This window comes from Xenopus laevis, chromosome 4S (assembly GCF_017654675.1).
Source record: "Xenopus laevis strain J_2021 chromosome 4S, Xenopus_laevis_v10.1, whole genome shotgun sequence".
Classification (NCBI taxonomy): domain Eukaryota; kingdom Metazoa; phylum Chordata; class Amphibia; order Anura; family Pipidae; genus Xenopus; species Xenopus laevis.
In genome coordinates, this window is record NC_054378.1 from 7,787,121 (window position 1) to 7,814,172 (window position 27,052).

General features: G+C 42.2%; 1 protein-coding gene across 2 annotated transcripts; it reads right to left on the bottom strand.

Annotated features, from left to right (window-relative positions):
• LOC108715204 (synaptotagmin-1) lies at nucleotides 1–26,497 on the bottom strand. 2 transcript variants are annotated; one of them, XM_018260125.2, is made up of 10 exons: nucleotides 26,399–26,497; nucleotides 26,080–26,122; nucleotides 14,246–14,417; nucleotides 12,058–12,230; nucleotides 8,786–8,881; nucleotides 5,098–5,265; nucleotides 4,405–4,572; nucleotides 4,032–4,149; nucleotides 2,208–2,341; nucleotides 1–1,737 (listed from the first exon to the last, which is right to left on the bottom strand). In XM_018260125.2, the coding sequence occupies exons 3-10, from the start codon at nucleotides 14,346–14,348 to the stop codon at nucleotides 1,498–1,500; spliced, it is 1,200 nt and encodes a 399-aa protein (XP_018115614.1). In that variant the 5' UTR covers nucleotides 14,349–14,417; nucleotides 26,080–26,122; nucleotides 26,399–26,497; the 3' UTR covers nucleotides 1–1,497. The 2 variants fall into 2 exon arrangements, with proteins under 2 accessions (XP_018115614.1, XP_018115615.1); XM_018260126.2 differs by lacking the exon at nucleotides 26,080–26,122 and having other exon boundaries at nucleotides 26,399–26,496.
• Between the last annotated feature and the right edge of the window lie 555 nt (nucleotides 26,498–27,052).

Below are 27,052 nucleotides of genomic sequence, written 5' to 3' on the forward strand. Positions count from 1 at the left end.
TTCATGGCTTTTGTGTATTATATAAAGATATACACACAAATGTTTATTTATTGATCTAATATTACACCAGAGAATGAAAGCTAAAGAAATCAAGAGAATGGAAATCAAACGTATTGAACATTTACAATCACAGATTAATGAATATATAATTTAAATAACCCCCGCTGTGTTTTCTCTGTTTGTTGAGGTTGGGGCATCTCCACCGACACATCTGCTCTTTCTTTTTCATGATGTGAGCTGCTACTTAGTGATTTACATTGGAGAATAAAGGGGAAAAGAGAAGACTAAAGGAGATATAACCCCTCTAACTCATTTGTTTCCCCTAACTCTATACTATTGCAAAGGGATCCTCCAGTGAGAGTCAGTGGAACATCAGTCAAAGTGTTGTTATTGAATATAGAATTTTAGGTTGCCTGTATTGCACTTTAAATAAACAGGGGTGGCTATAATTATGTTTAATGACCTTGGCAACCATTGCATGAAACCAAGCTCTATATCTACTAGTGGTGTCCAAGTCATGCCAATACCAGGTGTTGGGCATGTTAGAGCCTTCAAATTGCTCTTGTAGTGGGTCACTGTTAGGTGGCAAGACTAACCCTTCCCTATAAATGACATTACCGCCCCCCAACTCTCTGCTCTGGGGACATCAGCCCTGTCCCAACCCCTCCACTAACTTGCCTGCAATACCCCACCCATATCTGAAAGGAGCAGTTTTCACAAGTTCACAAATCATGAAGAAATATCAGGTCACATTGGGGCTGGGTTGACAGTAGGCAGGTATGGGTCAGGTTTGGGTTGTCTATATACTGACTCACACATTACTAATGTTTACTCTTCTAATATTTCATTACTAAGTAATAAGGGGAAGCAAAGACTGCCAAGTAATCTCCTTATGTTAGATAACAGCCAAATGACAGCTGGAGCTCTGGTAGATATTCACTGGATCTTCTTCCATCTCTAAAGCTGGCCATACATTGGAAGATCCACTCGTTTGAGGAGGTTGCCAAATGAGCAAATCTTTGCCCAACATGGACACCTCTGTGCTGGGCCAAATCGGGCTGATCAAATTGTTTGGCCCCCAGGCCAACTATTGTATCATGTATAATTGAGGCCAGTGCAAGCTCTCATCAACACACTGATGTGATCCTTGTCCTGATGGAATGTTCAGACCTGCACAATAGATATCTATCAGAGAGGGCCCATGTATGGGCAGATAAGCTGCCATCTTGGTCTGAAGGGACCAAATCAGCATCTTAAATATGCAGATGTATGAGCTTGCATAGACAGAGATCTAAGGGAGGCTCACAGAAGACCAGATTTGGGGTTCTTTCCTGCAGTATGTCCCTGAGCTGTGCAATAGATCTCATTGATGGAATCGCCCAATAAATCACATGATGTATGTTACCCACTGTGTTGTAATCAATCCCAGTCATATACAGTCTTTATAATAACCATCCAGCGATGTAGGATGAAGATGCCTTTCAGAACATTCATTTATTATGGTAAGCTTCTGAGAAGAGATGGTTTTAGGTTCCTTTTGAGGTCAAGAATTTTGTCCACCTCCCGTGTCTCCTGTAGCTTGTGCCACTGCGCTATGGGTCGTTGGGGGTGAGCCAGCATGTCGGACCAATGCTGCAAAGCGTTTCCAGAGGCTCGGCACCCCAAAAACAATTTTCCAATTTGTTCATTCTTTCCCACTTTGTCATGATCCCACACAGATATGATCAGGTCTATTTTCTGAAAGAATGACATAGAAAAGTATTATTTTTATTTATAACTGTCTCAGATTAAAAAAAAGAAAGACAATATCCATCACAAACCAGCCAAAAAGCTGCCTTCTAGCCTAGATTGAATAGTGATTCAACTGCTCTCGATTGAACTGGTGACTCATTGGCTGACTTGGGTAAAGAACCAGAATAATTGTCTTCCTAATATCTGATTAGGGCTCAATAAGGGGAAAATGCTGTTGAATCCAAAGATCCACTTGGGCGAATATGGACTATTACATGAATGAATATAGCTAGTGGTTTAGCAAGGGTAACAGCAAGGGAGATGGAATTCCCTTTCTGGGAATGATTTCTACTGAAGCTACTGCATATGGGGACAAGTGTTAACCTTTACCCATGTTATGACTATACAGGAGACCCCTTCTCTTGTAGGCACTTGGCATTCAGTGATGTGTCCATACTTGCATCTTGCAGCCATACCTTCATTTGTTCTAGGGACACATCAAAAGTAAAGGATTCATTGAAGTATGGCTTCAGAGTACTCCGCTTCACTGCTGTCTTTTTCCGCTTCCATTTCTTCTTGTTAAGGGCCAGGTGAACTTTCACATATGGATCTATAAGAAGTTGGAAAAAGCCATTAGTGAGCACAACACTGAGTATGACATTGTTGCTTCTAGCACAGCAGAACTGCCTCATGGAGGAGGTTTTAACTACACACATTAGATTAGGTGTCAAGCTTCATCAATTTAAGTCCCACTTGAATGTCCAACCTTTGGCCAGAATCCCTTTCTAGGTCCAACCTTCGGTCAGGGTCCTCATGAAATGTGCACAGATATAAGAAAATATTGCATTATCAGTCATTCAGCCACAGTTTCAAGAATATCTAAGAGAATATCTCACCCTAATTGAGCTGAAGATCAGATGTATATAACAGTGCAAATGTCTCCCTATTTCTCACCAATCTGGCCTTTAGTCTGAGCCCCCAGACACTGCTCCAAGACCCCCTCCAGGAGTGGGGGCAGCCACACAGTTTATGAAACACCAAACTAGAAGTAGAAACGGAGTCTAGAACAAATGGTGGTGCTACTAGGGGGTTAGAGTTTTTAGAGTTGGGATGGAATATATAAATATATATATATAATAGTTCTACCCGGCCGAACCGAATCCGAATCCTAATTTGCATATGCAAATTGGGGGAGGGAAATCATGTCACGTTTTGTCACAAAACAAAGAAGTAAAAACATTTTTCCCCTTCCCACCCCACCCCAGGATTCGGTTCAGTATTTGGGCGAATCGTTCGAGAAGGATTCGGGGGTTCGGCCGAATCCAAAATAGTGGATTTGGTGCATCCCTACATTATTGCATTCATATTTCTACTATTGCTGTTCTATCTTATTGTCCCCATTGTCAGATGGATAGCCAGATAATTATGTAGGCTGCTGACACCTATGATTATACAACTGGTGTCAAACACCAGTTGACATACGTGTCCATAATCCAATGCAATTCTGTAGCCAGGGGCGATCCTGGCCCCTCTGCCGCCTGAGGCAGCAGCAGTTGCTGCTGCCCCCCTCCCCCAGAAATTAGCTCTTAAAGTACCAGGAGCAGCATTTTTGCTGCCCCTGGTACCTAATAGGGCGCTGCCGCCTGAGGCGACAGCCTCAACTTGCCTCATTGGTGAAGCGCCCCTGTCTGTAGCAGGTGTGCCTGGGAGCCAACTGCCAATTAGAGGTCTCTGTGTATTTTAATAATCAAGTTGTGTGCATGATTGTGCATTTTTCTAGATAGATGCCTAAGATTAATTTCATGAGCTCTACAGGGCCCATTCAGGGAGATGAAGATGAGCATAACCCAGTCCCAGTCTGTATCTCCAATATTGCAGATTTACTTAGTTTGCCTGTAATCCAATTGAAACAATTTGGGGGTGTTGAAGCTTGGAATAGTCACTAAGAGCGTGCTACATGCCAATTACCATTTGAGTAATTTTTCATTGGTTGTTTATATATATTACATTGTAGACATTTGCAGCCCAGAATGTGTTTTTTTGTACTTTAGCAAAGTTATTCTGCAGAAAGAATGGCAAACTAACATTCCTTTAATGGTGGTCCAATGCCTTTGAAAATGGATGTGGGGGGATTTCCCCGTGAGACCAATGTTTACGTCGTGGCACTCTCTTTCCTAAAAAAGTTAATGGTGGAAGTGGATCAAGACTTTGAGAACAGCACTTGGTCAGGAGATACATTGCCCAGGAAATGCGACCTTGAAGGGAGGTGCCAGCCTGTAACTATGAGGTCAGTGACTCACCTGAGAATCCATCAGAGTCCATCCTCTTAAGGTTCTTCGCCTCTAGTATGATGACTTTGAGTTTCTTATTACTAGGGACATATCTCAAAGAGAAGCAAATGTCTCCCAAGTGCTCATGCTGCAGAGTCAAAATATCGGCTTATCAGTTATACAAAGCAAAAAAAAAGTTACATTTCTTTTGCAGGAAGAAGAATAAATTAGTGGGTGCAAAATGAATGAAGGTAGGAGGAAAACTAGTTTAGAAAGTGGGCCTATGACTAAAGATCTGGAGGTGCCCCTAGTCTAGCACTGCATGGATGTAGACCATTCACATCAACTACTGTTTATTATCTCCAGGCTACACTCATTTAGTTGTGCACGCTGCCTACTGTACCTCAGTCTTCCCAGCAGGGCCCAGTTCTTTCCAGTCTTCTAAGACATGCTGCAAATTTACTTCTGCCAAGGGTATGCTCATCTCCCCGATCACATCATGCTTTAAGAAGCGGTTGAAGTCATAGATCTGCACCACGGCCGTTGACCTTGGGACCTCTTCTTGTGTTACCTGTGACAAGCACACAGGATCTAAACATAATGTAGGTGTGGATATTTTCTGCCTATCCCACTAGCATGAGGCCTCATATGTATGGCACATCAGTTTAGCAGGTAAGGGTACAATTAAATGAAGGTTGATTAGTTAACTGTATCTCTGTAATGCCATCTTGGTCACTTTCATCCCTGTATGGATCTCCTTTATCAGTGACCAGAAGCGTATGCACTGGCAAAGGATCAATGGTTGGCTTCGGTTTGCTCACTAATCCAAGAAGGATCTAGATGGCAGCTGCCAACGCCACTGCCAATTGTTAAATTCTGGCACTTATCAAAGCGGAGATTCAGAAAGGAGCCCCAGTGGCTAGTGTAATGGTGCTACATTAAAAACGTTAGCAGGAATCAAAACGTTTCCTTTAAGGAATACTGTACCTAGACACATATCCACACCCACACACTCATCTATACATAGAGGGTACAGATGAGGGCTGTCTTCGTTTTCCTGCCCTTCTATTGAGTGCCAGCCAGTGCCCCACAGTACCTTGAAGATGAAAGACTCATTAAACACAGGATTCAGTGTCTTGCGATTCACTTTGGTCTCATATTTTTTACGGGTATCGTTGGTCACATATACTATGGCATAGGGGTCTGATGTCCCCCCAAGGTCCATTGCCTTTAGAGAAGCCGCCTGCTTAACCCCGACTGTTAGCTGTAAGAACAGACATGCAGAGATGAATATGACAGTAAAGCCTTCCTTGAATTTATTTAGGGGTACCAAAATATTGGCACCCCCTAGTATATCCAGGTGTCCATGTGCTCTTTCTGTTTAAACATTTTTATTTAGTTTTGCAGTAGACAAGAAGTGAATAACATGACAACATCCAATCTACAAACACAATAATGCGCTGTAAAAGAAACATTAGAAAGCTTTTCCTATAAACAAAAAAAACATACAGTATAGAAAATAGTAAAGTAAAAAATAAATACATACAGTAAGTAATCAAATGAACCAGTGGGTGTAAAAGAAACAGAAAAGAAAAGAAAAAGCCATTGTTTACAGGGAATACAAATTATTCAACCAGTATTAAACCACATACAAAGGAACCTAAAAATATGGTCTTTGTTACTGGAATCAAAGATATCAAAATAAAGAGTCCATGGGTTCTCGAGACTTGTCTTTAATTGACTTCATTTTCAAAGCTTCCTACCAACTAAGGGGCAAATTCACTTAAGTGCGAAGCGCCTAATGCTAGCGCAAATTCACCAGCGTGACGTCATTACGTTACTTCGCCGATTTACTAACGGGTGCTGGCATAAATTTGCTAGCGAAGTGGACCTACTCTAGCGCTACTTCGCACCCTTACGCCAGACGAAGTTGCGCTATGGCGAAGGGACGTAACTACGCTAATTCACTAACTTGCGCATTTTACTGGACGTTACCTCTTGCGCCAGACTTGCCTTCACCACCTCAGACCAAGCGAAGTGCAATAGAGTAGATAAGGATTGCTTCAAAAAAAGCTGGCGTCTTTTCCTTTTTTAAGGGTGATAGGCTGAAAAAGATCATAAATTTTTTTGGGGTACCCTCCTCCCCCCCTACATTTCCTAACATATGGCACCTAAACTATACAGTGGGCTCATGTGTAGGGCAATATAACACCTCTGTTTTATCTTATGAAGCTTTCCCAGGCTTGTGTGGTGTAATGTATTTGTTGCTACATATACGTCCATTGTACTTTAACTTGGCGCCGTATGCAAATTAGGCATCACTAGCGTAACTTCGCTTTCCTTGACGAATTAACGCTAGCGCAACTTCGCTACCGTTCGCTTTCCTGAGCGCAACTTTGGATTTTAGTGAATTACCGGTGCCCTGGCGAAACTTCGCCTGGCGAAGTGCGGCGAAGTGTGGCAAAGCCTGCGCTAGCGCAACTCCGCAGGTTAGTGAATTTGCCCCTAAGAGTCTCCTTATTTGGCCAGTAGTTAAATAACTCTTTCTTGGAAGCAGCCATAAACAGAGTAATCAATGTCTTAGTTCCTTGGGGGATAGAGTCTAATGCATGCGCATTAGAACGAAAAGCCAAACTTTAACTAAAAAGTTGGCTATTTCGTTCAACTGCGCATGCGTCTGCCCCGGGAAATTTGAAGAAAAAAGAAGCTGGAAAAAGATCGCTCCATGGTGCTCACTGGTAAAACCCCAGGCCGGTGCAGTTTTCAGCTGATAGGAGCACCGGCCCGTGGTTTCAGGTAAGTAAATACAATCACTTGGGAGTGCCAAATGTTAGGTGTTCCGAAGCCTTTCCTTCTCCTTTAATGTTTGCATGTGCTCTTTCCTCAGACTGGTCCCATCATTACAGCACCAATTGGTAGAAGGGCATCTTACACACACACTAGTGCCAAACTTGCCATGGCAGCACTGATTTTAGAAGCCACCAGGCAATACTGCACCCACAGGGTAAACACAGGATTAGGCACCAATTTTGCATGGGGCTTGCTAGTGCTAAGCACTGCTCTAAGAGTACGTGCCAATTAGGTTTCCATTGACTTTTTAGGCTTCTCAGATACATCTGATATACTATAAATAATAATGTGTATGCTTCCTAAAAAAGGCTACTGGCCCCCTTCACGTTTGACAGGTGCTAAATGAATAGAGCAAATGCTACATCCCGGAACAGGGAGGGACCGTGGGATTAAAAGGATATTTTACTGATCATTTAGGTTTTAGAAAGTAATTTGCTTCTTTCATTGACTAAATCCTTGTTGAGCTTCTTTCAGAAGTCATCACCTGGGAATTCTCAGCAAATTTTCTGACATTTTTTATACTCTGAGAGTAGTCTTAAAGGTGTGGCTCACCTTAAGGGCAGAGACATGTGGTCAGATTCGGGAGATTAGTCACACGACGACAAATCTCTTCTTCTTCACGGCGACTAATCTACCCGAACTTCCTTCCCCTGCCTTCCCGCCGGCTAGAATGTAAATCGCTGGTGGGATGGCACTCGGAGTGCTTCATTTTCCAAAGTTGCCCCCACTTTGTGGGACTTCGGAAAACGAAGCGCTCCGAGTGCCATCCCACCGGCGATTTACCTTCTAGCCGTCGGGAAGACAGGGGAAGGCAGTTCGGGAGATTAGTCACTCCGAAGAAGAGGAGATTTCTTGCCGGGCGACTAATCTCCCCGAATCTGACCGTGTGTCTCTGCCCTTAAGTTAACTTTTAGTATGTTGTAGAATGACCAATTCTTTGCCTTCTGAATCTTTCCAGCTTTCAAATGGGGGTCACCGACCCCATCTAAAAACATGCTCTGTAAGGCAACACATTTGTTGTTATTGCTACGTTTTATTACTCTCCTATTCATATTCTAATCTCTTATTCATACCAATGCATGGTTGCTAGGGTAATTTGGACCCCAGCAACCGGATTGTTGAGATTTCAAATTGGAGAGCTTCTGAATAAAAAGCGAAATAACTAAAAAAAAACACAAATAATAAAAAAAATAAAGAATATCACTCTCTACGTCATACTTAAAGTTACCTCAAAGGTATTACCCCTTGAAGGCAACATCAGATGAAGCTATTTCACATCCTTTAATTGATAACTTTTTAAAGTGCCCATAATAACTCCCCATAAACTTACACCATAATCATTTTCATTGGAAATTTCAGCAGGCACATTAGCACAACAGTTACTTAAAAAGGTCTCCAAAATAGCCCTGTCTGATGTTGCCCTTAAGGTGGCCATAGACGCACAGATAATATTGTACGAAACGAATTTTCGTCCGATATTCGGTGTGTGTACGGTGGAAAAAGAGCCGACCGATATTGGCAGAAGACTTGGATATCGGTCGGCTCGTCGATTGGGCTGGACGGAAAATTTTGATCGGGCGCCTTTGAAGGGACCCAAACATCGGCCATTGTTAGTGCTGAATGGTCAGATACAAGTAGAATTCTATTGTTTCTATATGTATATCTGACGACTCAGCTCTACACGTGTATTGAAACCAACGATCTTTCTTGGAAAGATCGTAATTGTTACGTCTATGGCCACCTTAAGGCTAGCACTCATTGAAGGTGAGTCCGCCAGTGAAAATAACTCACTGCCTCACCTGCATTACCTTAATCCTCATTCCTTTTATTGCCCCAGAAGCATTGTAAGTGCACACATTTGCCCTATACAATATCCTGCTACATTTAAGGCTTGGAAACTGACTCATGAGAGGAGAAGACAAGCTTCCAGTTACCTCCTCTGTCTGGAAATTGTATTCCAGTGAGCACTGCACACGGCCCAGATATTCCACCTTCTCTCCTTTCTGCGAGTTCTCTGTTCCAGGCTGTACCTGCAAAGTAACCAAAAGCAACAGGATTTATGTCAATGGCTTCCTCTGCCAATGGTAACTCCCAGTTTGCATTTCAAGTGTATAGTGCAGCCCCTAAAAGCGAAAGGCACGCCAGGAAAACTCCGAAGCTGAAGGTAAAAAACGAGACTTTATTTCACATCTTTGAAAACAAAACTGCCTGACACATTTTGACTCCCCCTGATACGCAGTCAAGGGCTATGACTATGTATCACGGATACAAAACGCGTCAGGTGGCTTTGTGTTTAAAGGAGAAGGATGTTGCTCAGAGTCCTCTGTCAAAAGAAACATCACATTTCTTTCCTTCTATTGTGTACTCATGGGCTTCTGTATCAGACTTCCTGTTGTCATCTTAAACCTCCAGGGCTAGGGCTTGAGCATGCTCAGTTTGTTTTTCTCCCTGCTGTAATCTGATCCCAGAGCTATGAGTGAGCAGGGAGAGACTCAGGCAGGAAGTGATGTCACAGCAAGCTAATATGGCAGCCGCTTTCCTAAACAAACAGAGAAAGCTTTTAGAGCTGTTTACTCGGGTATGGTAAATCATTCTGCAAAATAAATAAAGTGTTATCGCTTTTACTATTGTGGCTAATCTATTGGCAATAAACTGCTCAGGTAGCTTTCCTTCTCCTTTAAACGTGAAATAAAGTCTCGTTTTTTACCTTCAGCTATGGAGTTTTCCTAGGGTGCTTGCCGTTTTCGTTTTTATGCTGAGGTTTCCTCTCAATCCAAGTTACAGGTTTAGGCTGAAGAAGCCAGGCATCAACATGTATTGGTGATTTTTTTGGATTGATGATCGAGTGTAGATGCAAGAGACAGCCCGGGGTTTATTTACACCCAGGTCAAATTAATACTGGGCTGGTTTTCACTATTTTTGAATTTGGACTGAGAGGCAGTTCTCTATCTTTCTTATATAGCGCAGCCCCTGCCAATTCCTGGTTGGCTAAAGGCTCACATAAGTACATTAGAGGGCATTATAGACAGATAGTGGGGGGGACCTTTTTACCCATAAAGTGGATCACCGTACCAGAGGCCTCCCCTTTAGACTAGAAGAAAAGAACTTTCATTTGAAGCAACATAGGTGGTTCTTCACAGTCAGGACAGTGAGGTTGGGGAATGCACTGCCGGGTGATGTTGTGATGCTGATTCAGTTAATGACTATAAGAGGGGCTTGGATGATTTTTTGGACAGACATAATATCAAAGGCTATTGTTATATTAAAATCTACATTTAATATAGATATGGATTTATGTGAGTATATAGAGGGGTCAGTGTGAATGTGTGTATGTATATGGTTTTATTTGGATGGGTTGAACTTGATGGACTTTGGTATTTTTTCAACCCGATTTAATTATGTAACTATGTAACCAAAGTAAAGAAGAGCTCAAGATCTTCCTTGAACTATGCACTAAGGGTACATGAACCAATGCAGGACTCAGCTTTAAAGAACAAGTAAACTTTCCCTGAAATTGACACCTTGGCTCCCCCTGCTCTCACAAAGAGGCATCATAAACCTAATTGCAGACACGAATGCAATCTCTTGGAGTATGGGGGCAGATTTTCTAGATTTACGTTACCATTTTCAGGGACTTCGCCGATTTACTAACGCTGGCGTCCTTTCGCTAGCGATGGAGACAGACGATAGCGGTGATTCGCACTCTATCGCCAGGCGAATTTTTTACTCCACAAATTCACTAAGATGCGGATTTTACTGAACGTTACCGCTTTGGCAGCTCAGACCAGACGAGGTGCACTTCAGTACATAGATCTTCATCATTCTTCTTTTACTTACATCATATTTTTTAGTGGAAAGTCCCAAAAACACTGGGTTTTCTAAAATATGGATCATTTACTATACACTGGGCTCATGTGTAGGACATTATAACAACTCTATTTTATTTATGATGGTTCCCTGAACTTGTGTAATCTAATGTATTTGCTGCAACCTATACGTCGATTCAACTTTAAATTTCCCACCTTATGCAAATTAGCATGAGCGAAGACCTCTAACGAAGTTGCGCTAGGCAGAATTGAACGCTAGCGCATCTTAGCTTTGATTTGCTCGCATTGCCGAAGTAACGCTAGCAAAAATTTGCATTCTAGTGAATTTTCGTTGTCTGAGCGAATTTTCGTCTGGAGAAGTGTTGCGATGGCTGCGAAGCCGTCGCTGGCGAATTTTCGCCGCTTAGTAAATTTACCCCATGCAATCACTTGCCCTGGAGGATTGTGACAAAGCTTTATTGTTCATTGTTGGTTATGAATCAATTTCTTTGGTTGCTGGACTATAACTCACATAGGGGCAAATTCACTAAGCGCCGAAGTGCCTAACGCTAGCGTGAATTCGCTAGCGTTGGGCATTTTCGTTACTTCGCAAATTCACTAACGGACGCTGGCGTAACTTCGCTAGTGAAACTTCGCACCCTTACGCCTGGCGAATTTGCGCAACGGACGTAACTACGCAAATTCACTAACGCGCGCATTGTTCTGAACGCTACCTTTTACGCCAGACTTCCTTCGCCACCTCAGACCAGGCGAAGCGCAATAGAGTAGATAGGTATTGCTTCAAAAAAAGTTAAAATTTTTTCTACGTCCCGAAAAACGCTGGCATTTTTTCTTTATTATGGGTGATAGGCTGAAAAAGATCGAAAAAATTTTTGGGGCTCCCCTCCTTCCCCCCTACATTTCCTAACTCATGGCAACTTAACTATACAGTGGGCACATGTGTAGGGCAAAATACAAATTTTATTTGCTGTTTTGAAGGTTTCCCAGGCTTGTGTAGCGCTGCTACGAATACTTCCATTGAAAATTGAATTTGGCGCCGTATGCAAATTAACCATCGCTAGCGTAACTTTGCTTTGCTTGGCGAATTAATGCTAGCGCAACTTCGAAATCTTACGCTACCCCTGAGCGCAACTTCGGATTTTAGTGAATTTGCGGAGCGCTGGCGAAAATACGCCTGGCGAAGTGCTGCGAAGTGCTGCGAAGTGCTGCGAAGTGCTGCGAAGCGCAACTATGATTTTTAGTGAATGTCCCACATAATGTTTTAACCATTGATAATTTGCTGGGAATTGCTGGGTGGGACAACAATGGTACATAAAACTTTGCTAACACTGCCGCTGCTTTCTCCATGTTACCGGTGCAGCTGAGATCTTGACACTCACCAGTTGCGAAGTCATGTCACTCGGCACTTTATCCATGTCGATTTTTTTTCCTTTATCCTTCTTTCCTTCCTTTTTTTTCTTACTTTTGCAGCAGCAACAACAAATGCAGATGATAAAGAGAAGGATGATGAACAGAGCCGCACCAGCCAGAGCATATATGGCCCATCGTGGCACTGGGAATAGAAGTATCGGCACAGCGAGTGGGGTGCGGAGGGAGAGATAGAACATAATGGAAACACAATATTAATACAGCGGTTTAATCACCATAGGAGATGGGGGAATTGCAGTAAGAAAATACATAATAAAATATATATACAAGTATAGGGCCTATAATCCAGAATGCTCGGGACCTGGGGCTTTCCGGATATCGGATCTTTCCATAATTTGGATCATCATTCCTTAAGTCTACATTAAACATTAAATAAAGCCAACAGGCTGGTTTTGCTTCCAATAAGGATTAATTATATCTTAGTTGAGATCAAGTACAAGCTACAGTTTTATTATTATAGAGAAAAAGGAAATCATTTTTAAAAATTTGGATTATTTGAATAAAACAGAGTCTATGAAAGATGGTCTTTCTGTAATTCAGATCCCTCTGCGTAATGGGTTTCTGGATAACAGATCCCATACCTGTCTATCAAAGACATGGGCTATATTTATCAAGTTCATTTTACAAAATTATTGTAATAATTGAATTGCGCTTTAAACTGCAAGCCACAGTTTCCCCAAGAGACCTGCGTATATTAAATTGTTACAATTGTTTCTTTGTTTATCTTAAATTGTTACAAGTGCACCCGCACGTTTTCGATTAAGTTATACACTTTGTATCTTTTTCTGCCTGTTCAGTGCAGGGGATAAAAGGGAAAGTGGTGACATTTCAGTAACAATCCGGGACTGCCTGTTAAAATTGGGACTGTCCAGTGAAAAAACGGGACAGTTGTGAGTTATGTGTGAAATACAGGTCTTCTTTCCCAAAATCTGGGGAACACTATCATCAGGGGCACTGCTCTGTGCAGTGTTTTGGGTGTCGGAGTCCCGTACTTAATGCTTATTATAGGTACAGGGCTCTGTTGTTACTTGCACCCCCTGACACTGCCAAATGTATGTAGCACTGTATAGACAAGGAACGGACACCCTAATCTGGGACATAAACATTAATGAGCACTAAGCATAAGTTACGGACGGTTCACCGTGTTATAAACCATGTTACTTTGCACCCTGCCCTTATAACTCACTTTTAATATATATATATATATATATATATATATATATATATATATATATATATATATATCTTTATATATATTAGGGAATCCACTATTTTGGATTCGGCTGAACCCCCGAATCCTTCACGAAGGATTCGGCCAAATACCTAACCGAATCCGAATCCTAATTTGCATATGCAAATTATGGTGGGAAGGGGAAAACATATTTTACTTACATGTTTTGTGACAAAAAGTCACGCGATTTCCCTCTACGCCCCTAATTTGCATATGCAAATAAGGATTCGGATTCGTTTCGGCCGGACAGAAGGATTCTGCCGAATCCTGATCCTGCTGAAAAAGGTTGAATCCTGGCCGAATCCCGAACCGAATCCTGGATTCGGTGCATCCCTAATATATATATATATATATATATATATATATATATATATATATATATATATATAGTGAATAAAGTACCCCCTTTTGTAAAATATAAGGATATTATAAGTTATCGAGGAGTTTCATGACCATATAAAAGTACGAGGCCGAAGGCCGAGTGTTTTTATACAGGTCATGGAACTCCGAGGTAACTTCTAATATCCTCATATTTAACAACTGGGGGTACTTTATTTATTATAATACACAAGTTTCAATGAGTCATGTGACAGAAATGACATCAGAACTCACCGTTTATAACTGATGACATCAGAACTCACCGTTTATAAGGATATAATTTACAGGATATTCATGGCTTTTGTGTATTTTATATATATATATACATACATATATATATATATATGTGAGTGCCAGTAATATAGACTGTTTATATATATATATATATATATATATATATATATGCAGTAGTAATGGATCAGCACACTCATTTTAGAAGTGATTAAAGTGTCTTTATTGGTAACACAGCATTGTTATCCTGTATATATATATATATATATATTTGAGACAATGATGCACAAAGTACTTACATGGGATCTTGTTCAAGATACTTTCTATCCACGATTCAGGCTCTTTGGTGGCGGTTGCGTATATTGTAGTGGCGGCGGTGGTATTTGCCGACTTCCCCACCATGTTTGTCACTGGAGAGGTGAGGGATTTACCCTCCCAGTTTGCAGAAAATCAGCCTCTAGTGCCTATCCCCTGTAGGGTCACAAATGTTACATTAGCACGGTCTTTGGTTTTTATATGGCACATCTATAATTAAACAAGATAGTTCCATCCAAGAAAGCACTGACCCATAGGAATGGCCCCTCTGCAGGGACTGAGCTGAAAAGTATGCAGAATATAGGAATGAAGGAAGGAAGGGACTTCCCAACAGGATAAACAATAGGAAATGTTAAATAACTGGCCCCCATGATCCTTTGCTGAATTGTAAATGGCCCTTCAGGATTCTTAGAAATCAGTTCTCCCATTGGCATTCCCAGATATATGTTCTCCAATGTCAAGCCATCTGCTGGTAGCCTCCACAAACACACACGTCACTCTCCTCCCCTGCATGCTGGTGGCTGTAGTTCAACAAACTCAGGATCGTACAAAATGACTTGATAAAACCGTCGTATCCCCATTTTTCTAGGATCAGCAGCTTCATTGAAATGCAAATTAATTGTCCAAGGCCTATATGGAAAAGAACGTGGCCTTTGAAAATGGGCTTGATTTGCTAAACTTCATTTTTTTTTTTTCCCCCTTGTATTCCCCTTTTTAAATAGTAATATCTGGGAGGCTTAAAGGAGAAGGAAAGGCTAAAACTAAGTAAGCTTTATCAGAAAGGTCTATATAAATACACCAGTAAACCCGCAAAGTAATGCTGCTCTGAGTCCCCTGTCAAAAGAAACATCACATTTCTTTCCTTCTATTGTGTACTCATGGGCTTCTGTATCAGACTTCCTGTTTTCAGCTTAAACCTCCAGGGCTAGGGCTTGAGCATGCTCAGTTTGCTCCTCTCTCTCTCCCTCCTCCCCACCCTGCTGTAATCTGAGCCCAGAGCTATGAGTCAGCAGGGAGAGACTCAGGCAGGAAGTGCATATCTCCCAACATTTTGGAAGTAAAAAGAGGGACAAAAAATTTTTTTCCGCATGTAGCGCAGCAATTTTTTGACAACACCCCTTTCTGTGGCCACACCCCCTAATTACCATGTTTATTTAACAAAATTTGGCAGGTTATGAAAGTTTGAAAATATTTCTCCTTATCTAAATTGTGTTTTTGTGTCTCAAAATAGTTACAAAGTATCTTAGTTGCACCTGTTAGGTGTTCTGGGCTCTCTACTAAAAGCCAATTGAGTGAGAAACTTTGTTTCTTTTTCTGGCTGTTCAGTGCAGAGAAAAGAGGGACTTTCCAGTACAAATGAGGGACTGCGGGTTGAGCTGTCAAAAGAGGGACTGTCCCTCCGAAAAAGGGACAGTTGGGAGGTATGGAAGTGATGTCACACCAAGCTAATATGGTAGTTGCTAAACAAACAGAGAGAGTTTCTATGGCTGTTTACTCAGATATGGTAAAGCATTCTGCAGAATAAATATAGTCTCATAACTTGCACTATTGGCTAATCTATTGCAATAAAACTGCTTCGGTAGCTTTCTTTCTTTTTTAAGGGCTCGTTAACTGAAGGTGTAATGTTTCTTGCACCTTGCTCCCTGCCCTATTACCCTGCCATCAGCACCAGAATGGAGCACAAGTTAGGGAGCAATGGTGAGCACTTGGTGCAAATGAACCTTGTCCTTACCCCCTTGTGTTAAGTGCAGAAAAAGCACCAAACTGAGTTGTTGTATATAAGTTATAGCTCTGTCCACTCTCAGGTAAATAATTAAGCCTCATGGCTCTGTGGCACTTTTTTTTAAAGCTGTGCTCCTATAAATATGCTGTGCGGCTGCTACTATGGCTTTGATTTGAGCTGCCAATGTTTGTGCCATAAAAGTTGAAATGGAGCTCCGCAGCACCGGATGATTGTTTAAAAACATGTATCTTTATTTATCCCCATTAAAAGACAGCAGCAGCATACACCGCCTGACGCGTTTCTGGTGTTTCCGCCCTTAAAGGAGAAGGAAAGGCTGAAATTAAGTGAGCTTTATCAGAAAGGTCTATATAAAAACACCTGTAAACCCTCAAAGTAATGCTGCTCTGAGTCCTCTGTCAAAAGAAACAGCACATTTCTTTCCTTCTATTGTGTACTCATGGGCTTCTGTATCAGACTTCCTGTTTTCAGCTTAAACCTCCAGGGCTAGGGCTTGAGCATGCTCAGTTTGCTCCTCTCCCCCTCCCTCCTCCCCTCCCTGCTGTAATCTGAGCCCAGAGCTATGAGTGAGCAGGGAGACACTCAGGCAGGAAGTGATGTCACACCAAGCGAATATGGCAGCTGCTATCCTAAACAAACAGAGTTTCTAGGGCTGTTTACTCAGGTATTGTAAAGCAGTAAATATAGTGTTAAAGCTTGCACTATTATGGCTAATCTATTGGCAATAAACTGTCGCTGTAGCTTTCCTTCTCCTTTAATCATAGGCTGAAGAAAACAGTATCCAGAGTGTCCACATATATATATGTACATTTTATAAACAAAGTACTCAAAAGGGCATAAGTCATAATCATGATTCAAAAACAAAAGAGATCTTTTCATGTAGAATGGAAAATAATTTCATGGAAAGTGGGAAATATCAAATCTGGTATTAAGACCCTGTTAAGAACGTGTACGCAAGGCAAAGATCCAATACACCTCGTGTAAATGTAACGACCTCTCAAGGGAACGTGTACTTTTTCAATCACTTTCACACTTAAATCTAGAGCACCACGTTTACTACATAAGTTAAAGTTTTTACCGATGGGAGATGTATCGATTTTTTCTATGGCAATTTAATGCTTGTGAATTCTCTCTTTAAGAGGGTGAACCGCACATCCAACATATTGTATAAAGCATGATTTGTACTCCAAAAGATAAGATTACTCAATTGCTCCAGCACATAGGGGTCAATTTCGTAAGGGGCGAAAATTTGCAAGCGATGGCCTCGTACCCATTGCAACACTTCGCCAGGCGAAAATTCACTGGGACAACACTAATTAACTAAAATGCTTAGTTTCTTCCTGGCCGACGGACACTGGTGAATTTTCGCTATCGTTACTTCGGCAATGTGAGCAAATCAAAGCAAAGATGTTCTAGAGTTCAACTCTGCCTAGCGCAAATTCGTTAGAGGGCTTGCGCTCAGGCTAATTTGCATATGGAGGGAAATTTAAAGTTGAATGGACGTTGCATCTAATACATTACATTGACACTGATAACTAGACATATCCAGGGAACCTTAAAGGGATACTGTCATGGGAAAAAACTTTTTTCAAAATGAATCAGTTAATAGTGCTGCTCCAGCAGAATTCTGCACTGAAATCCATTTCTCAAAAGAGCAAACAGATTTTTTTTATATTCAATTTTGAAATCTGACATACGGCTAGACATATTGTCAATTTCCCAGCTGCCCCTGGTCATGTGACTTGTGCTCTGATAAACTTCAATCACTCTTTACTGCTGTACTGCAAGTTGGAGTGATATCACCCCAGTCCCTTTTTCCCCCCAGCAGCCAAACAACAGAACAATGGGAAGGTAACCAGATAGCAGCTCCCTAACACAAGATAACAGCTGCCTGGTAGATCTAAGAACAACACTCAATAGTAAAAACCCATGTCCCACTGAGACACATTCAGTTACATTGAGAAGGAAAAACGGCAGCCTGCCAGAAAGCATTTCTCTCCTAAAGTGCAGGTACAAGTCACATGACCAGGGACAGCTGGGAAGCTGACAAAATGTCTAGCCCCATGTCAGATTTCAAAATTGAATATAAAAAAATCTGTTTGCTCTTTTGAGAAATGGATTTCAGTGCAGAATTCTGCTGGAGCAGCACTATTAACTGGTGCGTTTTGAAAAAAACATGTTTTCAGATGACAGAATCCCTTTAATAAAGACAATAAAGTTGTTATAATGCCCTACACATGAGCCCACTGTAAGATGAATGTACCATATGTTAGAAAATGTATGGGGGGAAACCGGTTACACAAAAATATTTTTACGTTCAGTAAAATCCGCATTTTAGGGAATTTGCTGAGTAACGTGAAAAGTCGCCTGCTGATAGAGTGCGAATCACCACTACTATCTATCTCCTTCGCTAGTGAAATGACGCCTGTGCCCGTTAGTAAATTGGCGAGGTTCCTTGGGGGAGGTAACGCTGTCGAATCGTCTACCGCGTTAGTCACTTTTAGTAAATCTGCCCCTTAGACAAGTTAGACTTCAACTCAAACCTGTAATCCCTTCTTGTGCCATTACTGTTCATGCCGCAATGCTATTTCATTTTTTCTAAAACCAGACTGACATGTTTTTCTTGTCCCTTTCCTAATGTCCCTTACAGAGGAACAGCAATAAACAGCAATAAACAGCAATAAACAGCAATAAATACCATAAATAATATACTAGAGCCTCTCACACAGTCTCCCACTCTGCACAGCTACTGTATGACCCCTACACAGGGCGGAATATAGGAATGGTATAATGGGCCTCATCTCTAGAAACTGTTACACAACAAACACAGGCTAGTTTTCCATATACACATAAACACTAATCTCAATGCATTAGTATGAACACAATTCATTCATAGTGAGAATCCTGTCCTGCTCCTAGTGGTGCCAAAAGGGACAAAAACACATTGCTTTCAATTGCAGTTACATATACTGTATATTTATCTAATGCAATAACTTTAAAACCATTTCAAAATACATTTATAATGGAAAGTTGTTTAGATTGACAATTAATTTTATTAAGCTTTTCCCAGAGACTATTATCCCACTGTTACTATAGGCACCATCCCTCAGTCACACTCCCTTCCCAGAGACTATTATCCACTGTTACTATAGACACCATCTCTCCCTACTATAACTGCTATCCCACAGTCACACTCCCTTCCCAGAGACTATTATCCACTGTTACTATAGGCCCCATCTCTCCCTACTATACCTGATATCCCACAGTCACACTCCCTTCCCAGAGACTATTATCCACTGTTACTATAGGCACCATCTCTCCCTACTATACCTGCTATCCCACAGTCACACTCCCTTCCCAGAGACTATTATCCACTGTTACTATAGACACCATCTCTCCCTACTATACCTGCTATCCCACAGTCACACTCCCTTCCCAGAGACTATTATCCACTGTTACTATAGACACCATCTCTCCCTTCTATACCTGCTATCCCACAGTCACACTCCCTTCCCAGAGACTATTATCCACTGTTACTATAGACACCATCTCTCCCTACTATACCTGCTATCCCACAGTCACACTCCCTTCCCAGAGACTATTATCCACTGTTACTATAGACACCATCTCTCCCTACTATACCTGCTATCCCACAGTCACACTCCCAGTGTCGGACTGGCCCCGCCGGGCCAGAACCCCTCTCTAAATATTTATATTTAAAAAAAAAAAAATTATCGGCGCTGAGCAGCGCCGCCTGCGCATGCGCGCCAAGCGGCGCTGTTGCGCATGCACACCGAGCGGCTTCCTTGCTCGTCCCCGGCGCGTCACAGTGGGAGGACGGGTGGCCGGAGGGGGGCCCTCGGCAACAGTCCCGGTGGGCCCCGGTCCCCCCAGTCCGACCCTGCACACTCCCTTCCCAGAGACTATTATCCACTGTTACTATAGGCACCATCTCTCCCTACTATACCTGCTATCCCACAGTCACACTCCCTTCCCAGAGACTATTATCCCACTGTTACTATAGGCACCATCTCTCCCTACTATACCTGCTATCCCACAGTCACACTCCCTTCCCAGAGACTATTATCCACTGTTACTATAGGCACCATCTCTCCCTACTATACCTGCTATCCCACAGTCACACTCCCTTCCCAGAGACTATTATCCCACTGTTACTATAGGCACCATCTCTCCCTACTATACCTGCTATCCCACAGTCACACTCCCTTCCCAGAGACTATTATCCACTGTTACTATAGACACCATCTCTCCCTAGTATACCTGCTATCCCACAGTCACACTCCCTTCCCAGAGACTATTATCCACTGTTACTATAGGCACCATCTCTCCCTACTATACCTGCTATCCCACAGTCACATTCCCTTCCCAGAGACTATTATCCACTGTTACTATAGACACCATCTCTCCCTACTATAACTGCTATCCCACAGTCACACTCCCTTCCCAGAGACTATTATCCACTGTTACTATAGACACCATCTCTCCCTACTATAACTGCTATCCCACAGTATGGGTTAGACCAGGGGTGTAACGAGGGGTAGACGGGACAAGCATTTATCGGAGGGGGGGTGCTGTTAAAGAATTAAGAGCAACTAGTGAAGATGGCAGGAGTGTCAACAGGGAATTATCTATTAATAATTGACTAATCCTGCCACAAATCTCTGCTTTGCAGTCAAACACTCTGGGTGCCACACACACCTTTGCTTGCTCTCAGCTTAACCCGGTCTCTCCCACACGTATGATGAGAGTGCTGCTGACGTGTTGTGCATGTACTGTATATTATTCTAGCGCTGTTATCTAGTGATGAGTGAATTTGTCCCGCTTCTTCACCAAACAATTTGCAAAACACATTGAAGTCAATGGGCGTCAAAAAAAACAATTTTTTCACTCCAAATGCTTAAAGTCAATGGGCGATTTTTTCTTAATGCAGCGGTTTTTTTTTGTCATGCGACTTTTTTGTTGCAGTGAATTTTCAGTGGGGAATTTCTCCCATCACTACTGTTATATCTTACAGAGATCTCCCAGGGTTGTGGTGCTCCTGCAGCCCCTGTGTTGTGCTCTTATCACACCCTACACTGCACACTACTCTCACCCCTGCCCTTTTGCACCTGGTTGTACAAGAACTGAGCACATTCCTTTGGTTTTGCTTCCCTTGTTTGCCAGTCTGATGTGTGACTCACCTCTGCCTCCTCCCTGTCAGTTCCTACAGTCTGACCTGCATGGGATCAAGTCCCCTTCTGGCTCCATTGTCACTTTAAAGGGGTTGTTCACCTTTAAATGAACTGTTTGTATGCTGTAGAGAGTGATATTTTGAGATAATTTGCAATTGGTTTTCATCTTTTATTATTTGTGGTTTTTGAGTTATTTACCTTTTTATTTAGCAGCTCTCCAGTTTGCAATTTCAGCAGTCTGGTTGCTAGGGTCCTAATTACCCTAGCAACCATGCACCGATTTAAATAAGAGACTGGAATATGAATAGGAGAAGCCTGAAAAAATGAGTAATAAAAAGTAGCAATAACAATACATTTGTAGCCTTAAGGTGGCCATACACGGAGAGATCTGCTTGTTGGCGATGTCGCCAAATGAGTGGATCTTTCTTTGATATGTGGGCGATATCGGGCTGATCCGATCCTGGACCCAACAATCGGATCATAGCGATGGTTAAACGGACGGTCAGATCAGGAGACCGCATTAACGAACAGAGGCGGTCCGCTATCCGACAGGATTTTTAGTCCCGTCCAATCAACATCTGCCCAACTTTCGGCAGATATTGACCGGGGAAGCCCGTCGGAGGGCCCCATACACAGGCCAATAAGCTGCCGACTCAGTCTGTCAGCAGCTTTTATCGGCCCATGTATGGCCACCTTTACAGAGCATTTGTTTTTAGATGGGTGACCCCCATTTGAAAGCTGGAAAATGTCTCAAAAATAGGGCAATTAATTTGAAAACTATAAAAAAATAAGTAATGAAGACCAACTGAAAAGTTGCTTAAAATTGGCCATTCTAGAACATACTAACATTTAACTTAAAGGTGAACCACCCCTTTAAGAAGGTGATAGAGGACAATAAGGAACTTAGGGGTCAGGTCACTATAATAAGGTGTAACAGGGCCAGTGACAGGGCAATAAGGCACCAGGTCATTGCAGACAGGTATAACAGGGTCAGTGATAGTGAGCATTTTACAGCTGGATCACTGTAATTAATGTTACAAGATATGTTCCAGGGCAATTAGGCACTCAGGTGCTGTTCACTATAATAAGGACCTTGAGAAATTTGCCTCAAAGCATTCTTTGGAATAGCAGCATGGAGCAGCCCAAAGGGAAGGGGTGCTATGTTCTGGAATACCAAGAAATAAGAGGCAGCTTTACAAAATGTATAATTCTTAAACAGTACAGGTATGGGATCCGTTATGCGGAAACCCGTAATCCAGAAAGATCCCAATTATGGGATGGCCGTCTCCCATAGACTCCATTTTATCCAAATAATCCAAAATAATCCAAAGTTTTAAAAAATGTTCTAAAAATTTATTATAATAATAGACAAATGGGGCTAGACATATTGTCAATTTCACAGCTGCCCCTGGTCATGTGACTTGTGCCTGCACTTTAGGAGAGAAATGCTTTCTGGCAGGCTGCTGTTTTTCCTTCTCAATGTAACTGAATGTGTCTCAGTGGGACATGGGTTTTTACTATTGAGTGTTGTTCTTAGATCTACCAGGCAGCTGTTATCTTGTGTTAGGGAGCTGCTATCTGGTTACCTTCCCTTTGTTCTTTTGTTTGGCTGCTGGGGGGAAAAGGGAGGAGGGTGATATCAGTCCAACTTGCAGTACAGCAGTAAAGAGTGATTGAAGTTTATCAGAGCACAAGTCACATGACTTGGGGCAGCTGGGAAATTGATAATATGTCTAGCCCCATGTCAGATTTCAAAATTGAATATAAAAAAATCTGTTTGCTCTTTTGAGAAATGGATTTCAGTGCAGAATTCTGCTGGAGCAGCACTATTAACCGATTCATTTTGAAAAAAAAACGTTTTCCCCATGACAGTATCCCTTTAACAACAGCAGAACTCCAGCCCTGTAATGGAAACCTGTAAATATTTAGCATTTAAGGAATGCATTCAGGTATTAGTATGTACATATTCCATTCTTTAGCCTCATGTCATCCAAAAGCACCTACCAACTAGCAATGATTTTAGCGCAAGGAAAGTCAACATCTGATTGTGGTTGTTTTGGATTACAGCTCAGGTTCTTAGTACCTACAGTATTTAATGACATACCTTCTTTGTCTGAAATTATAAGGTGGCCACCCCTACTGTATATGTCCCACAGCAGTGATGTTGAGTGCTTATTTGTACCTTGGGTACCCCTGGAACTATAGCAGGGTGACTGTTACCCCAATGTTTCTATATATCTGTAACCTTGTTATGAGCTAAGGGGGAACAGCCTGAAGGCCAGTTAAAGGGAGATTTGGGGTGAGCACTTATTTGTACCCTGGGTACCCCTGGAACTATAGCAGGGTGACTGTTACCCCAATGTTTCTATATATCTGTAACCTTGTTATGAGCTAAGGGGGAACAGCCTGAAGGCCAGTTAAAGGGAGATTTGGGGTGAGCACTTATTTGTACCCTGGGTACCCCTGGAACTATAGCAGGGTGACTGTTACCCCAATGTTTCTATATATCTGTAACCTTGTTATGAGCTAAGGGGGACAGCCTGAAGGCCAGTTAAGGGGAGATTTGGGATGAGTGCTTATTTTTGTCCTGGGTACCCCTGGAACTATAGCAGGGTGACTGTTACCCCAATGTTTCTATATATCTGTAACCTTGTTATGAGCTAAGGGGGAACAGCCTGAAGGCCACTTAAGGGGAGATTTGGGGTGAGTGCTTATTTGTGCCCTGGGTACCCCTGAAACTATAGCAGGGTGACTGTTACCCCAATGTTTCTATATATCTGTAACCTTGTTATGAGCTAAGGGAGCCTGAAGGCCAATTGGGGTGAGATTTGGGGTGAGTGCTTATTTGTGCCCTGGGTACCCCTGGAACTATAGCAGGGTGACTGTTACCCCAATGTTTCTATACATCTGTAACTTTGTTATAAGCTAAGGGGGATCAGCCTGAAGGCCAGTTAAGGGGAGATTTGGGGTGAGTGCTTATTTGTACCCATGGTACCCCTGGAACTATAGCAGGGTGACTGTTACCCCAATGTTTCTATATATCTGTAACCTTGTTATGAGCTAAGGGGGCCCAGCCTGAAGGCCAGTTAGGGGGAGATTTGGGGTGAGTGCTTATTTTTGTCCTGGGTACCCCTGGAACTAAAGCAGGGTGACTATTACCCCAATGTTTCTATATATCTGTAACCTTGTTATGAGCTAAGGGGTAACAGCCTGAAGGCCACTTAAGGGGAGATTTGGGGTGAGTGCTGTTTTGTGTCCTGGGTACCCCTGAAACTATAGCAGGGTGACTGTTACCCCAATGTTTCTATATATCTGTACCTTGTTATAAGCCAAGGGGGAACAGCCTGAAGGCCAGTTAAAGGGAGATTTGGGGTGAACACTTATTTGTGTCCTGGGTACCCCTGGAACTATAGCAAGGTGACTGTTACCCCAATGTTTCTATATATCTGTAACCTTGTTATGAGCTAAGGGGGCCCAGCCTGAAGGCCAGTTAAGGGGAGATTTGGGATGAGTGCTTATTTTTGTCCTGGGTACCCCTGGAACTATAGCAGGGTGACTGTTACCCCAATGTTTCTATATATCTGTAACCTTGTTATGAGCTAAGGGGGAACAGCCTGAAGGCCAATTAAGGGGAGATTTGGGGTGAGTGCTTATTTGTGCCCTGGGTACCCCTGAAACTATAGCAGGGTGACTGTTACCCCAATGTTTCTATATATCTGTAACCTTGTTATGAGCTAAGGGGTAACAGCATGAAGGCCACTTAAGGGGAGATTTGGGGTGAGTGCTGTTTTGTGTCCTGGGTACCCCTGAAACTATAGCAGGGTGACTGTTACCCCAATGTTTCTATATATCTGTACCTTGTTATAAGCCAAGGGGGACCAGCCTGAAGGCCAGTTAAGGGGAGATTTGGGGTGAGTGCTTATTTGTACCCATGGTACCCCTGGAACTATAGCAGGGTGACTGTTACCCCAATGTTTCTATATATCTTCAACCTTGTTATGAGCTAAGGGGTCCCAGCCTGAGGGCCGTTTAAAATTAGATTTGGGCTGATTTCACATTTGTGCCCTGGGTACCCCTGGAACTATAGCAGAGACTGTTACCCAAATGTTTCTATATATCTGTAACCTTGTTATGAGCCCAGCCTGGAGGTCAGTTAGTTCTGCACCTTGTGCTAGTGTTAAAATGCCAATCCCACTGGCAATTTTTGGTTCTGAGTCATATGTTTGGAAAGGAAAGAGCAACTGCCAACATAATAACCATTATTTTTTTCAACCTATTAGGCTGAGTGAGCACACTGACATTCAATGTATTTCAATGGAACGCAGCGTTCATGTAACATGTATGATAGACGTGTAGTGGATGTAGTTCACACATCAGATTTTTGTATCAGCCCCATTATATTCTGACCCATGCGAATACTACATCTGACTAGTTGCATGTGTTTTGTCGATCCTACGCCATTCTACAAAGACTCGCATGGAGTTTAACCCCTCCTTTTTAAAGGGTTTTGTAGAACAAGAGCAACAATTCTGTGTCCGCAAGAATGCACGCTTAAGTCGTGCCAGGTCATTATATTGGTTGGTGTGTGCTTTACTGCATTGTCATCTTACTTCCAGTTCCATTCCAGTTTCTTATCTATCCTCTTATCTATTCTTATCTATCCTCTTATCTATCCTCACACTCTGTCCTTAGCAATTATGTACCCCAAGCAAAAAGGTCTGTGTGGGGCCCAATTATATATAAAGGGAATAGCAATCCAACTTCTGACCATCAAGATGCTGATCTACAACTCCCTAGGGGTCTATTGTAGCTCCAACAAACCAGTCAGCTGAATCCAGCAATATAAACACACATTCCACAGTGTAAAAAGCCTGTAGTCACCTACCTATAGAGAGGTACGGGATTCCCAGGTGGTCACATACTAAATTCTTCGGCAGAGCGTAGACAGTGATAAAAAAATGGAAAAAAAAAATATTCATGATAAAAAGAAGAGACAAAGTATATTTTCCATGAAAAAGGAAAAAGTCCTAAATATTCAGGTTGATAATTGATGTTGTATACAGTGCAGGTAATAGATAGAATTCTCATTCCCCTTGTCCTTGTGGACCTCTCCCCATATAACCAGCCACTCAAAGGCAAAAAACATTTCTTATTCTAAAAAAAATATGTGAACCCAATTCCCAAAGGCTTAGCCCAGAACGTACCTTATGTAGTCAGTCTCCCTGACACCTACACACTCTGTGTCTCTGCCTTGGCCCCCCTTTAGCCAACAAAGAGAACTGGAAATTCAACAATGTTCCTTGCACGGGGCCACCACACCCACATGGTAACTCACAGCCTATGGTAGAGAGAATCAGTTACACGGGCTCTGCCCTGACACTGTTGCACCAAAACAATGCTGAGGAAACTGTGCCATTGGAAACTCCCCAGGGAAGAATTTTACTTTTCCTTAGATTTAAAGCGGTTGTTCATTTTCCAAAGTTTTTTTCAATCTAGTTGTTTACAGATAGTTCGACTATTGTAGCCTTGTAACATTGTCGTTGAATTATTAAACAAAGAGGCCTGCATATTGATTGATTTTATCAGTGTTGGACTGGCCACCTGGATACCAGGAAAACTCCCGATGGGCCCAGACTTCAGTGGGCCTCTTGCTTCTAACCATTTGGCCTATTTCATGGTCATTACATTTTCTTTATCGGAAAAAATGCTTAATAATGGAAGAATAGAGTAAGTAGATATAAAAGACTAGGAGAATAAAGAGGTTGAGTGAGGAGAGGAAGAATAATAGTTTGGAAAGTCATGGTCTAAGGTTTTCTGGTGGACCCCTGGCATCCCAGTCCCACACTGGACTTTATTGA

What these genes read in the sequence shown, in the direction of transcription:
- LOC108715204 (XM_018260125.2), bottom strand. Translation starts at nt 14,348, where the DNA reads ATGGTGGGGAAGTCGGCAAATACCACCGCCGCCACTACAATATACGCA. An exon ending in ACAATTTCCAGACAGAGGAG is followed by an intron (nt 5,266 to 8,785) that starts GTAACTGGAAGC and finishes CTGTTCTTACAG; the next exon opens with CTAACAGTCGGGGTTAAGCA. An exon ending in TGTCCCTAGAACAAATGAAG is followed by an intron (nt 1,738 to 2,207) that starts GTATGGCTGCAA and finishes TCATTCTTTCAG; the next exon opens with AAAATAGACCTGATCATATC.